Source organism: Chelonoidis abingdonii, chromosome 5, assembly GCF_003597395.2.
Source record: "Chelonoidis abingdonii isolate Lonesome George chromosome 5, CheloAbing_2.0, whole genome shotgun sequence".
Classification (NCBI taxonomy): Eukaryota; Metazoa; Chordata; order Testudines; family Testudinidae; genus Chelonoidis; species Chelonoidis abingdonii.
Genome location: NC_133773.1, coordinates 129,319,414 through 129,334,632, shown reverse-complemented (window position 1 = coordinate 129,334,632; position 15,219 = coordinate 129,319,414). Strand labels below are relative to the sequence as shown.

The 15,219-nt window shown below is 44.9% G+C and overlaps 1 protein-coding gene across 2 annotated transcripts in view; it reads right to left on the bottom strand.

Moving 5' to 3' along the window:
* Positions 1 to 2,172: 2,172 nt before the first annotated feature.
* The window catches only part of SLBP (stem-loop histone mRNA binding protein), a 32,684-nt gene continuing 19,637 nt past the window's right edge, over positions 2,173 to 15,219 (bottom strand). For both annotated transcript variants that reach the window (XM_032769711.2, XM_032769712.2), the window contains exons 7-8: positions 3,304 to 3,388; positions 2,173 to 2,649 (exon numbers count right to left, since the gene is read on the bottom strand). In XM_032769711.2, coding sequence (XP_032625602.1) covers positions 2,533 to 2,649; positions 3,304 to 3,388 — 202 coding nt within the window. In that variant the 3' untranslated portion in view covers positions 2,173 to 2,532. The remainder of the gene's footprint in view (positions 2,650 to 3,303; positions 3,389 to 15,219) is intronic.

Here is a 15,219-nt window from a genome sequence, read left to right as displayed (position 1 = left end):
CAGGAAAGTGCTATAAATTAACAATTCAGAAATGATTAGAGCAAGTAAAAACTCCCAATAATGCAGTCACTAAACTTATGTACAGTTTAAGGAAGTGGTGTCCAAATTCCACACTGTGCACTAGGGAAAACTCACTGGCATGCAACACTCAGAATGCAATAAAAAAAATCCTGCATTGCTGCAATGACTTGTGAATCGCTATTTAAAGGAATTCATCATGATGAATTCCTTTAAATAGCGATTCACAAGTCATTGCAGCAATGCAGGATTTTTTTTATTGCATTCTGAGTGTTGCATGCCAGTGAGTTTTCCCTAGTGCACAGTGTGGAATTTGGGGAATCACCACTTCCTTAACCTGTAAGCATAGTTAGTGACTGCATTGATTGTGGAGTTTTACTTGCTCTAATCTTCTGAATTGTTAGATTTATAGCACTTTCCTGTTGATTTCGTGGTGAGGAGTGGAGACATGAATCATAGGAAGTTATTCTACTGAATCTGCAGCGAGCTCTTCAAGTACATGATGTAAGTAAAATTTGCCATATTGGGATTCAAGCAAACTAGATTCTCAAAATTTAATAATTAGTGGCTGTCAAATGAGATTTAATCACAGAGATTATAAGTGTGGATTCATTCAGTTTTAGATCACCCGTTAAACAACAATAGGAACACTAATAAGAAATATTATTATTAAATATTTTTGCGTATTTTTTTTCTACATTCAATATTTGAATTGTCAATTAGAGAACTCAAAAATAACAAAGTGTACAGTGCTCACTTTAGATAGTTTTTTATGAAAATATCTCAGCTATAATAAAGTAGGAAATAATAAGAACAAATATTGAAGAAATAAAATATGAAAATAGTTTTTCAGCTCCCTAGGGAAGTCTAAAATGTGTGACCCTTGAGTGCAAAAAGCAGCTAGTATACAAGGTCTGCAGGGCTTCTTGTATTAGAGTATTGTTTGTGTATTGGGCGCTTTAGGTATATGCCTTGAGATGGATCCATATACAGAGGATCTTGCACGATCGCGCATAGGGCACAGGTCTTTAAATAGTGTGTGTGTGTATGTTCAATGCATTCACTTAATATATAGTACTGTGGAAATTTGGTATGGATTCTGCTTTAACACATCACATGATACTTAGTGAAATGGAAATTATCATAATTTATGAAATACCAGAAATAAGTGAGAATGAAGATGGAGAATATTAGATAGATGGGTGCCACTGACCTTATTCTTAATCACTAATTTAATTTCTGTTCTGGAGGATACCTTTCTTGCACTCCCATCCAGGTTTAGACATGTTTTGACTATCAGTGGGGGATAGGGATGTTTGACTTGGAGGCCGGTTTGGAATGAGCCACTAAAGACTTGTCAGTTACCGTTTGAGCTTACGATTTGGTGCTTCTGTGCATAGGCTCCCTGTTTAAGGAAAGCATTCTCTTAAAAATTGTGGAATGTTGTTAGCACTGATTATCTTCTCAAACGGGATGTGTTCCTCTGGGTTCATAGTGCAGAGCTTTAAGCAAGTTAAGGGCTGGTGTCCCCTAATTTGGGTCTTGTTACGTATTTCTGGACCAAATTGTGTGTAAGAATAGACTTACGTGTGTAATATTCCTGTTGGGACTGCGTATATGTTGTGTAGGATCAGATGGTTTTACAAGACTGCTTTTTTATAATTATTAAGAAGATGGAACAGTATAGAAAAACAGCCAAATGGCAATGCACTACCCTCCACATGAGTTCGTGTAAACCTTCAGGTTCGGGATTCATGGTTCTTTTAGCTGCGATAATTTGTATCTTAACTAATAGCTTTGAACTTACTGATCTAGAAGTGTAGGGTCTCTGTCCTATGTTTCCAGAATACTCACCCAACCTCTAACTTTCCTTTGTTTCCGGTTTTGTTTAATACTGAAACCCTATTTAACTTATATTGTGTCCTTTCCCACCATTACAAAATAAGCTTTTGCAAATGAAAGGAATTTACTTTAAATGAATCAGACAAAAGGAAAACCTTGCAATATGGAAAAAGCACTTACACAAATATCTTTGCCAATTAAGGGAAATCAAAGGGAAAGTTAGAGGTTGGGTGATTCTGGAAACAAGGACAGAGCCCTCCTTCTAGATCAGTAGTTCAAGTATCTAGTCTAGATCAATAATGAGCTAAAGAATGAATGACAACCTGAAGTTTTACAGAACTATGTTGGAGGGTAGCTGCATTGCCTTTGGCTGTTTTTTCTATGACTAGTTCCATCTTCTGAATAATTATAAAAAGCAGTCTTGTAAAACCATCTGATATACATAAATTAGAAGTCAAACAGGAAGTTACACAACGTAAGTTCTATTCTTTACACAAATTTGGTCCAGAAAATACGTAGACAGACCACAAATTAGGGAACAGCCCTTTAACTTGCTTAAGCTTCTGCACTATTGACAAGTAGGGAACAACATCCCGTTTGAGAATATCAGGCTAACATTCCACAATTTTTTAAAAGAATGTTTCCCTTAAAACAGCCTGCACAGAGCACCATTTAGCTCACGGTACTGAAGTCTTTAAGTGGCTCATTCAAACAGGCCTCCAAGTCAAATTCGCCTTCCACCTGATAGTCAACATGTCTAACCTTGGTGGGAGTGCCAGAAAAGGTATCCTAGAACAGAAAATTACATTAGTGATTAAGAAATTAAGGTCAGGGTGCACCTCATCTATTTAATATTTCCATCTTCATTTCATTATTTCTGTATTTCATTATACTGTCCTATTTTCACTAAAGTATCATGTGATGTGTTAAAGGCAGATCCATACCAAATTTCAGTAACTTAGTATTAGTGAATGCTTGAACATACACCACCTTTTAAAAGACTGCCCTTGCGATGTTGCACCTATGTATATGGATCCATCTCAAGGCTATACTAAAGCGCTACACAAACAATACTATATCAGAAGCTGCAGACCTTGTACTGCTGCTTTTTTGCTCAAGAGGTCACAACATTTTAGACTTCTTAGGGGAGCTGAAAAATACTATTCCTTTTATCTTTATTATAGTGAGAATATTTGTCATAAAAATATAAAGTGAGCACTGTACACTTTGTATTTTGTGTTCTAATTGAAATCAATATTTGAAAATGTAGAAAAACATCCAAAAATATTTATAATAAATTTCTATTAGTGTTCTATTGTTGTTTAACAGGGTGATTAAAACTGATGAATCACAACTTTATCTTGTGATTTAAATCATTTGACAGCCCTAATTATTAATTTGAAATATAGTTTAGTTGAATAATTATGGCAAAATATTACTTACATAATTGTCTTGAGAGCTTGCTTGAGATTCAGTAGAATTACTTCCTATGGATTCTGTCTCCATCTCACCAAGATCAACAGGAGTGCTATAAAATTAAAACAATTCAGAGATTTAGAGCAAGTTAAAATCTCCCAATAATGCAGTCTACTAAACTATGGTACAGTTTAAGGAAGTGGTGCAATTCCAACAGCTGTGCACTTAGGGAAACTCACTGCATGCAACACTCAGATGCAATAAAAAAATCCTGCATTGCTTGCAATGAACTTGGTGAATCGCTTTAGGAATTCATCATAACCTTGTGTTCTCTTTTCAATTCAGATGTCAATTTTTTGTAAGTTTAACTGTTTGAAATGACAACATGAATCTTACTAAAGAATGTCTCACTCACAAAAGTCACATTAAAGATAAGCAAAGCTCTTTTAATCTAAAAATCCACTTGCTGATGCTAGAAACAACCAGTGTGCTCACACAATGTTTGGAGCAAGAGATCAAAGCAAGATTCTACCAATTAACACGTTGAATTGCTGCTGTTCTTCTAGGAACCTGTATAGCCTTGGTGGGGGTGCCAGAAAAGGTTTCACCCATTGGTGAGGGGATGACTATCAACTCTGAAGGTCTTCAATATGCAGGAATAGAAACTAGTGAGGAAGCTTGTAGAAACCTGGGAAGAAGAGAGTTTTGCCAGCAGTTTGCAGCGGTCTCTCAGAGAGATGCAACAACAAAAAAACCTGGTTCCCCTCAGCTCAGGGAGTTGGTGAATGAAGAGATCTCTCCTCCCTTCCCTTCTACTAGCAGCCGCTTTTTTTATTGGGGGCGGGGAGGGGCAGGTGGCGCTATCTTTAAACACTCCCTTATTTGTTCAGTAGGCAGCTTTTTAAATGTTCCCATTGTTGCTACAAACAGTAGGAAAGCTAGCTTTGACTTCCCACTGGCATTTTAGCTAGTGTCATCTAGTTCTGCTCAGAACTTTAGACAGCATGGTAGTAATTTACTAATCAGTGAACTTTTAGAGAAATAGATCTAGTGTAGACAAGGCCTTCAAAAGCAAAGCACAGGATGTTTTCCTCCCCCAACACAGAAGCAGGTAACTTTGCCTCCGTGCCCCAGTTTCCCCTGGGGAATGAAGATAATGATACTGACTTACTTTATAAAGGATTTTGAGATCAACAGCAGAAAAGTGCAATACAAGAGCTAGATATTACTAAAGAAGGGTGCCCCACCTGCCAGACTGAAGATGTTCTAATCTCCAAGCCACATGCTCTCAATATCTACCACACAATGAAGACATGGGGCAGAAAATTCATAATTTGAGCTTAAGTAAATAATCAGTTAAGTAAAAAGACGCTTTGGGATTTTCTTGAAGCTAGGGTTCCCATTTCTGGAGAGACCATACTTTGGAAATGTCAGATGTTTCCTGGGCTCAGATAAACCAGTAAAAAAAAATAGAATAAAAAAGCTAAAAATGACTATGTACTTAATCCTTAACTTCCTCCTGGGATAGGCGAGATTCTCCTCCACACACATACACACCCCAAATGCATCCCCCTCAAACCCAGCACATAGTCCCAGCAGCCCATTCTCCCAGGGATTATATTAGCTGGCTGCAGAAGAAAATCATCAATCTTNACTTCAAGCGGCAGAGAATCCACCAGCAAGTGACCCATGCCCCCCGTTGCAGAGGAAGGCAAAAAACCTCCAGGGCCTCTGCCAATCTGCCCCCGAGGAAAATTCCTTCCTGACCCCAAATATGGCGATCAGCTAAACCCTGAGCCTGTGGCCAAGACTCACCAGCCAGCACTCAGGAAAGAATTCTCTGCAGTAACTCAAATCCCATCCCATCCAACATCCCATCACAGACCACTGGGCATACTTACCTGCTAATAATCAAAGATCAATTGCCAATGTATACCTTCAAGTCAGCGGGACTGCTATGGGTACCTGTATGGCCCCACAGTATGCCAACATTTTTATGGCAGACTTAGAACAATGCTTCCTCAGCTCTCATCCCTTAACGTCCCTACTCTACTTGTGCTACATTGACTTCATCTGGACCCACGGAAAAGCCCTTGAGGAATGCCACCATAATTTCAACAATTTCCATCCTACCATCAACCTCAGCCTGGACTAGTCCACCCAAGAGATCCACGTCCTTGACACTACAGTGCTAATAAGTGATTGTCACATAACCACCACCCTATACCGGAAACCTACTGACCGCTATACTTACCTACATGCCTCCTGCTTTCATCCAGACCACATCACACGATCCATTGTCTACAGCCAAGATCTAAGATAAAACTGCATTTGCTCCAACCCCTCAGACAGAGACAAACACCTACAAAATCTCTATCAAGCCTTCTTACAACTACAATACCCACCTGCTGAAGTGAAGAAACAGACTGACAGAGCCAGAAGAATACTCAGAAGTCACCTACTCCAGAACAGGCCCAACAAAGAATGTAACAGAATGCCACTAGCCGTCACCTTCAGCCTCCAACTCAAAAAACTTTCCAGCACATCATTAAGGATCCACAACCTATCCTGAAGGACGATCCATCACTCACAGATCTTGGGAGACAGGCCAGGTCTTCCTTACAGACAAATCCCCCCAAACCTGAAGCAGATACTCACCAGCAACCACAGACCACACAACGAACACATCAGCCCAGGAACTTATCCATGCAATAAAGCCCGTTGCCAACTCTGTCCACATATCTATTCAAGGGACACCATCACAGGACCTAACCCATCAGCCACATCAAAGGCTCATTCACTTGCACATCTACCAATGTGATATATGCCATCATGTGTCCCTCTGCCATGTACATTGGCCAAACCGGACATTCTTTACGCAAAAGAATAAATGGACACAAAAACCAGTTGGAAAACACTTCAACCTCCCTGGTCACTCAATTATAGACCTAAAAGTCGCAATTCTTCAACAACAAAAATCTTCAAAAACAGACTCCAAGGAGAAACTGCAGAACTTGAATTAATTTGCAAACTGGACACTATTAAATTAGGCTTGAATATGAACTGGACGTGGAGGGGTCATTACACAAAGTAAAAACCATATCCCCATGCTAATTTTCCCTCTCCTGTTACTCACACCTTCTTGTCAACTGTTTATCACTACAAAAGTTTTCTCCTGCTGATAATATCCCACCTTAATTGATTAGTCTCGTTAGAATTGGTATGGCAACATCCATTTTTTCATGTTCTCTATGTGTGTGTATATATATAAAAAAAAAAATTCTCCTCTCACCCCTATGGGTGGTATGTGTCTTCCTCAACCTCGGGTCCTCTACCAGAGGCCTGGGAGTTTGAGGGTTCTGCGCAGTATCTTAGCTGTTCCTAGCACTGCACTCTTCTGGACAGAGAGCTCGGTTCCTCGGGATCTGTTGAGCAACTCCCCAGCTTAGGAGTCACAGCCCGAGTGCTCCTTCCACATCTGTTGACCACTTTGGTCCTTCATGTTTAATTCCACAGTCCTCTCCAATTGTCTCTTTCAGGCGCCTTGGTACTTCTTCCAGCTTCTCATATTCCTTCTTCCTGATGTTGTGTCCATCTTGGCACGTTGCTAGTAGTCTTATCTCACCGCTCTAATTGTCTTTGGGTCTTTTTGTGTTCGTATAACCACGACGTTCTGGTTTGACTGTGGCACAGTACTGCCATGTCCGTTGGATCGGTTGAGAGTCCACAGAATCTTAGTCGCCTGCTGTTTCTCCACACCCTTTCTGTGGATCTTCCCATCTTGGTCGGTTGGAAGGTCGTAGCCCTATACGCTGTGCAGACGGTTCCTGTACACAATGCCAGCCACTTTGGCTTGGTTTGTGCCGTTGTCATGGTGTTTATGGCTGATTCCGCTGATCTTACCACCTGCGCACTATGTGTGTTCTCATCGTCCTTTCTGACAAGCCTCTCTGACAGTCTGCACGCTTGTGAGAGTTCCCTTCCTAGTGTTGGGTAGATGCTCCCGCTTCTCAATGGATCTGGTGGTCATGGTCCTGTTCATGTTGCTGCCTAGATCAGTGCCTTCAGTGCTGTCTATATTAGTTCCAGGCCCTTTCCTCGCCATCTTGGGTTTAGTATTTCACAATGTCAGCACCCTCAGCTATCTCTGTCGAGGATTGAGTACATCCATGCATGGGTCTTGTCTTTGCGCATTGCGCTTTCTGATCGCGTGTTTGGTTTTGGGTCCATGTACTGTCCTGCTGCATGCACGGCCCGTTTCTCTCTCTAGGCTAACTCATCTTACGTGCCGTCGGAAAGGTGAACGAGACCATGACTTCCACCTGACTGTACTCCTGGAGTTCCGTGGTTGCATGCAGGACAGTGGCTTTGAGGTACGGACTTCACTCAATCCGCCACCGCCTCTTTGCCAGGTCTGGGACTATACTCAGTCTCTTTCCTTGTAGGTGTTGGATGCTGTTGTGAGTGCGCAACATCCTTCGTTCTTGTGAGTGGAGCTTCTCGGTTTTTTTCCCACATTCTAGGTCACGCCCCTCCGGTGTTCTCCTCTTGGTGTTCTCAAAGTGGGCTTATACGGAGGGTTCTTGTTCTTCCATGAGCTGGTGTTCAGACCTGTCTTTATCCTTTTGGTTGAACTACGTTCGGTGTTGCTCTTCGTTCCTTTGCTCGCTTACATCATCAGTGTGTTGCGCATGTGGCTCCGACCTGCGGGCACCCGTCAATGGTCGTACTGGTGCTAGCTGTCTGTATGTCTGCTATGTGGCCCGGCTGGGTAGTTCCACCTCATCAGTCCTTGACTACCCTGTCCCTCTCGTTCTGTGCCGGCCCACACTTTCTCCAGTCCGAATTGAATCCTAGATATCCTCATGCGTAGATCTTGCATTTCAGGTGGACGTTAGCAGTCGATATCTACGTTCATCAAATTAGCATACACGCTTGATTGTACATTCACGTAGAGGAGGTTCGTGCTTGATGTGTAGTTCAGGTCCACTCACGTGTGTTATAACCCTGTCCTTATATTTTCTAATTATCCCTAGTTCAGTCTTTTTTGTTCGATTTATTTTATTGGCCTCGAGGGGGTGCTTAAGACTTTCTATGTCTAGAAACTAGCTCAGCTCATAGGGGATTCAGTGCATCACTTGTATATGCTCAGGCCATTATGATGGCCAACTGTGCAAACTGCCTTGAATTGACTTCCGATAGTGTTTGTCTCGCATATTTTCCATTTGAGTTCTGAGGACATGGTCCTGTGTAGTTGTTTCCCTTGGTTGACTTTATACTCATGAGCGCACCTACATTCCACAGAGCAGTAATGCTCGGCATTTTAGAGTCGTTAGGCTTCTGCCTGTATCCAATCCAGGCTTGTGCTCAGAATTGATCTGTCATAGACCTTGAGTCTTGGGGCGACTCTTGGTTTGGAGCTGCAGAGTGGTTGGTATATAATGTCTTCCCTACTTGTATTTTCCACAGCATATGTCCGCCTGATGAATTGCATTTAGCCTACGTAAGTATTATGCCCAAATAAACATTGTTATCAGTCTCTAGAGTGCCACCAAGGTACTCGCTTGTTCTTTTTTGTTGAACAGCTAACAGGGGCTACCAGCTCTGAGAAACAGTGTTTTGAGTTAAGCACTTTTTACAGTCTGCTTTGGACTTTAACTACCTTCAGTAATTTTGTATTGTCTGAAATCCTCTGCCACCTCGAGCTGTTACTCCTCTTTTCAGACACTTTCATTGAAATATGTTGAACAGCACTCGTCCCTTAGTACAGGTCTGTTGGGAGACCGCCCTTGCTTATTTACCCAGTCTCTCACACTCTCTGCAATTTGAACACTTTATTCCGCTATGCTTTTGTGCTTTCGTTCTTTTAAGCAATTAGTTATACGCAATCGCATGAATATGACACCCATTCCCTCTTAACCAAGATTATTAGTAGTCTTCGGATAAGAGTCTTTGTGAAAGTCCTCTCTGTCAAAGGCTTTTCTGAAAGTTCCAAAGTACACTAAGAGGTAGCAAGATATACAGTGACAGGATTGTGTACCTAACCTGCACATAGGTTCAGAAGGGTTAACTACACTTGTCAGCCAGACAGCCACATCCCCTCGCCCTGCTGGGTAATGCTCCAACAAGAGCCGTGTGTTGTTGGCAGGCTTACCGGAAACCGCGAACTCCAAGACAGAAGTTCAGCTGGCTGAGGCTCAACATGACCACTCAAATGCTAGACGACTCGCCAATGACACACGGAGTGAGATGGACAAGACAGAGTCACAAGACTACAGCCTTGAAATAAGGGACTTTAGGAAGTGACTCAGGGAGCAACCCGACTGAGGCGTTCTGGGCAGTGATTGAGCATCTGGTATTGTGGGACTTAGCACCTAGTATCCGTAGGGCCTGCGGTTTAAGCGACCCGACTGAGAGCCAGGGTGAAGGGCAGAGTGCGCAGAGACACCACTAGGGAATGGGACAAACCTCCTTGGGTACACCAACAGAAGAGTAGCAGTCAACAGTCATGCGTTGAGACTTGAGTGTTCTTTCCTTTTCAAGAGTCAGGCGGACAGCTCAAGGAGTTGGATGGTTGATGGTGAGAGAGCAAAAGAAAATGTACATAGAAGTTTAACATGGAATGCAATGAGTCCACTTCAGCAACTGCCAAGCAGCATCGTTCATTGATGGTGGCAGTAAGGTTGACTGGAGTCCCTGGGAGAAGTCAAGTCTAGGCAGAGGTGGGCAATTTTGCACAACGTTAGGCAATCGAGGTGGCTGGGGGAATGAGTGGACCTGGCACGTGTCGGTATCCCACATGGACGAGGCAGCAGGACAGCAATTGCAACCCACAGGCATGAGCAAGATAGCCAGCAGCACTCTTGTAGAGAGACCCTCCAAGCACCTGCAGACAGCTCTTTTTAAAAAGCATATGTAATCGGAGTTAGCAACTCCATTGCTGGCCTTTCAGTCCTATACTGCCATTTGATTCTTCTATTAGAGAACCCCATTGAGAGTTAAACTTCTTGTGGTTTTAGAAGTGTTGTTACGCCCGGAGCCCGGGAGAGGATAGCCGCAAGGCAGCGGGCGGGGTACCGGTGGCAGAGCCCAGAGCTGGCACGAGCGGAACCCCGCGGGGCTGGTGCTGCCATTCAGGGGAGCCGGGTGGAGGATCGGCACGGGGCGCTGGGTCTGCGACAACCTCGGGCACAGGACCGTGGGTAGAACCTGGCGCGGTGCTGCCCTGGCCTCCAGGGCAAGCTCCCAGGAAGGGGCTGTGAGGGGATTCAATAGCCGCCTCCCTGCCTGCCGCCCAGTGTCGCCGAAGCCTGCGACGAGAGGAGCCTGCGCAGCCTGGGGGAGCCTCATGCTGCCCTGGGCAGAGTCCAGCAGCGGCCGACAGTCCCTCAGAGCCTGGTACCCGGGGACATGCAAGGAGGCAGCGGGCTCCAAACCCCTGCCTGAGGAGTCAGAGGAACCTGGGCAGGGGAGCGGCCAGCGGGGGGGCAGGGGCAGGGCCTGGTAGAGTCGGGGGTATCCCGTTACCCTTCTCCAGTCCGGCCCACGAAAGCAAACAGGCTCCCGAGATGCGCCCTAAGTGGCTGGTGGCGATGCGGGGCCGCGGCCCCTCGTGGCACGTCCCATATGGAGCAGTCCCAAAGCTCGCGCCGCGCTCTCCACAACAGGTCCACAGACAATTCCGAGCGGCGGGAAATCAGCACTTCCGCTCTCCGAGCCCGGCAGTCACTCATTGGCAACAGGGGAGGGGCTTCCTCTCTGTCAGGCCCCAATACGAACGTGCAAATCCGTTAGCCGGACGCACCTTGGTGAGTAGGCAAAAAGCTCCCTTCTTACTTGCGTATGAAAGGGAGGGCGGTTGTAGTCCTTTATTGGGTGTGAGGTCGGGGGGAGCTGCCTGGCGATTGAACCCGGAAGCGAAAGGCGTCAGTAGCAGAGTCAGCGTGTCGCGGTTCGGTTCGAGGAGAGCGTCCTGAGGCGGGTGCGCGTGGAGTGAGCGGAGCGGGGTCTGAGCCTTTGCCCGCCGCGCCGCCGCAGTATACCTCTTGAGGAGCCGCTTGGGGTTGCCCCGCCCACACCCCTTGGAGCGCTGAGTGCGCAGAGGTGTTAGGGGCGACTGGGCTTCGTCTCTCCACACACTGATTGCGAAGAGCTGGGATGGGGTGGCTTGAATCTGCTTCGTTCCTAACCAATTTCCCTTTCTGAATCAGAGCCCTGACTCCCACTCCATGAAAGGCAGCTAGGGTCATGTTTCCATGTGGGTGTATTTCTGGGAGGGTTTGTGAAGGGCTGTGGTAGAACTGCTCAAGCTTTAGCTACACTTGAATATATAGAAATGGGCCATAAATTAGGTCAACAAAACGTCAGTCTAGCCCAGATGTCCTGTCTACTGACAGTGCCAATGCAGATGACGCCAGAGGGATGAACAGAACAGCTGATCTCAAAAGCGCTTCCATCCCTGTCTCCCATTCCTAGCTTCTTTGGCAAAAGAGGCTAGGGACACCAGCCTGGCTAATACTATTGGAGGCACCTATTGCTCCATGAATTTATCTAGGTTTTTTTTAAAACCTTGTTATAGTTTTGGCCTTCACAACATCCTCTGGCAGAAGGAAGTTGCACAAGGTTGAACTGTGTGGTTGTGGAAAAAATGCTTGTTTTGTTTGTTTAAAACTCTGCTGCTAAATTAATTTCCTTGTTCTTGGTGGTATGAGGAGTATAACCACTTTCCTGTATTTACTTTCTCCACCAGGAGTCCATGATTCTTCGCAGACCTCTACCATATCCCCGCTTAAAGTCATCTCTTTTTGGAAGCGAAAGTCCCAGTCTTTTTAATTTCTCTCATATGGAAGCCTGTATCCATACCCCTAGTCATTTTAAGTTGCTCTTCTCTGTAACATTTATCCAACTCCAGTATTCTTTTAGAGATGGGAGTGAACCAAAAATGCCCAGTTTTCAAGATATGAGGATAGCAGGATTTAATAGAAGGCAATATTTATGATTTTCTGTCTTATTAGCTATCTTTCTTAATAGTCCCAACATTCTGGTTTGCTTTTTGACCTGCTGCGCACATTGGACTGGATGTTTTCACTTGGAATATTATTTAACTTATAACTGAAGTTGCTCAGGGGTGTGAAAAGTCCCCCTCCTGACAATGTTAAGTAAACTCAACCTAAGCAGTGGTGTAAGAAACAGTTACCATGTCGGCAGGGAGAGCTTCTCTATCCACCTAACTCCTGCTGGGCCACTTATGGGGCTGGAGTTAAGGCTTTGTCTACAACTACTTGGGGTTAATTTCCCAATCTAAAGTTATGTTATATGTGAAAACAGCTTCGGAGTCAGTGCAGCTTAGGCTGACTTACTGCCAGGGCTTTGGAGTGGAGCTGGAAGCACAGAGCAGCTCTGGAGCAGTGGAGCTGCAATGGTTTTTGCCTGGAGCTGGAGCACAGCTCCAAAGCCTGCCTTACTGAGTGTCTAACGGACACGTGCTGCATTCTTGTTGCTTATCTCCTCCTCTCTTTTGGGTGGAGTCCAACCAGAGAGCGCTTGCGGTTGATGTTAGTGGGTCTATCAACTGAGACTGCTTAAATTGACGCCCTTGCTGGCACTTGATTGGAGCAGCCTTGATCCATTGGTAATGTAGATATGCCTAAGTCAACGGTTCTCAAACTGTGCGTTGGGACACCCAGTTTTAATGGGGTCGCCAGAGGCTGGCTTAGACTTACTGGCCTCAGGTTACAGGCCCCCTGCTGGGGCACGAAACCCTTGGGCTTCAGCTTGAGCCCCCCCAGCCAGGGGCAGTGTAGTCAGGGTTTGGTTTGGCCCTGACAACCCTAGGTGTGGGATATGGGTGGGTTTCAGGCTTCAGCCCCCCCCCCGGGTCTCATGTAGTAATTTTTGTTGTCAAAATCCTCCCCCCATCCCTCGTCCCCAGATACTAGAAACGTACCACCCCGGAATAACAAAAGCAACCCCCATCTCGTCAAAAAGACTACAATATGCACCGATATTCTAACACGAACAAAACATTCGGCCCTATATAGTACTCGATGACACCATCTGTCAAGCAGATAAGATAAGCCAACTCTCTTAGATATGAATCAGCACTGAGGAATCCCTCTCTAAATGTATCCTGACCAACCACAAAGAAGAGAAAACTAAGAGCGACCTAAGATAATAAATAAAGTGACTAAATAACAAGAAGATACCAAACATTATTCGTTCGATCCGTTGAGAGTTGCCACGACAATGAGTCCCCAGCACTTGAACATCAATCCTCTCAACACAGTGGCATTATTACCTTAAATATATCAGATTCTTCATATCTACACAGTGGTCGACACCAAAGTATAATTTGAGAGAACTCACATGGCCTGTCTACTCACTAACAGAGATAAAAGAACGGGAGGTGAAAGTTCTAATCCGCACTAAACAAAAAGTAGGAACCACATGAGCCACTAAAGGACACACCAAATAATATCTTCACAATACAAAAAAAATAAAATAATAACTACAATCCCACTACACAGTGAAACTTTCTACCTGTCACAAGGAAAGTAGTAGTGCCATCACACGTCGGACCAGTGTATAGATGAGAAATCAAAATATACGAGAAACAGATCTGGTGGACGTAGGACCTAAGGAGAAAATGAAAGACCAGCGAAGCAGAAGAATAGATGGAGAGCAATCACTTATAATAAAAATACCACACTCCATGTGTGAGAGATGAGATAATTAATTAGTGTGTTCACTTGACCTATTCGATTACGAGTATAATTCATTCTTAAAATGGGAACAAGGGCACCACTTCTTTAACACTCAACTCCGCGCTACTCTCCACATTTTCGTAGAGTCTCTTCGAATACCTAGGAATCGAAAAGCAGCTCGATCAGTGATAGGAACACTGCAAAAGCGAAAGCCCAGCAAATTGGGCACATCCCCCATCTCACTGTGCTTACCAAAAGACGCTATCTGCGTGTCATTCGAGGTCCCTCCTACCAAAGAGAGGAGCTGAGCTCTAAGATACCACTCGATCAGGGCCCGTAGCCGATGTATGACAGACAATCGCGTCACTTGTTCTCATATCGCTGCTAATACAACCTCATCATACCAATAGGGAGGATCACTACCAGTGCCCAGCGATCATCTTCTCCCTACCCACCCCATACTCAATCTACTTCCAATAGCCTATATGTGACCAAATTGCCACGATACCACTACTCTCGCCTTGACGTCGATCTTCTCCTACCAGCCACACCAGGTCGAACCTTGCACCCTAGCCAAATCACCTTGATTCTGCATGTAGTTCATAACAGCATACTAATTATCCCAGTAGAATAGATACTCAGTTAGTCAGTTCTATCTTTGTCATCTCACCAGCCATACAATCAATCTCCTTGAGTTGTTCTCCCTACTGAGAAAGGAAAGACACTAAAGTCTGCAAGCGCTGAAACTCTTGTTTGACTGCTACTTTCTTTGTGCTGTCCCAAGGAGGTTTGGTCCCTCATCCTTTTGGTGCTCTGCAACTTACTGCCCCTGCTCCAGTTGGGTCTGACCCAGGCCTAGGAACAGGTGCTTACAACATCTCTAATCAGCGACAGCAGTGAGTCAGTCCGGCTCTACTGCCGTCGCACTGCTTTCCAAGGCTGGTGTACACTTTGCTTCTCTGCTGTCTCTCTTTCCGTGCTCATTGGCACGTATGAGTTGCGCCAAGAGTGGTTCAACTGGTATGGCAAAGACCTGTGTCAGTCCTCGCGAGGCTTGACCTTGGTCGCGGTCCTTATGGCCTAGTTCCGCGTTTACGTGGAGAAGCAGCCTGGAGCACTCACACAACATCGCTCTTGATGAGAAGTCCATGGCTCTGGCTGGAGGCAGGGGCGAGGGCGCGAATGATGCGCACGACTTCCCCTACTGGACTTGCACAGATGACTGTGTGGGGTGACAACG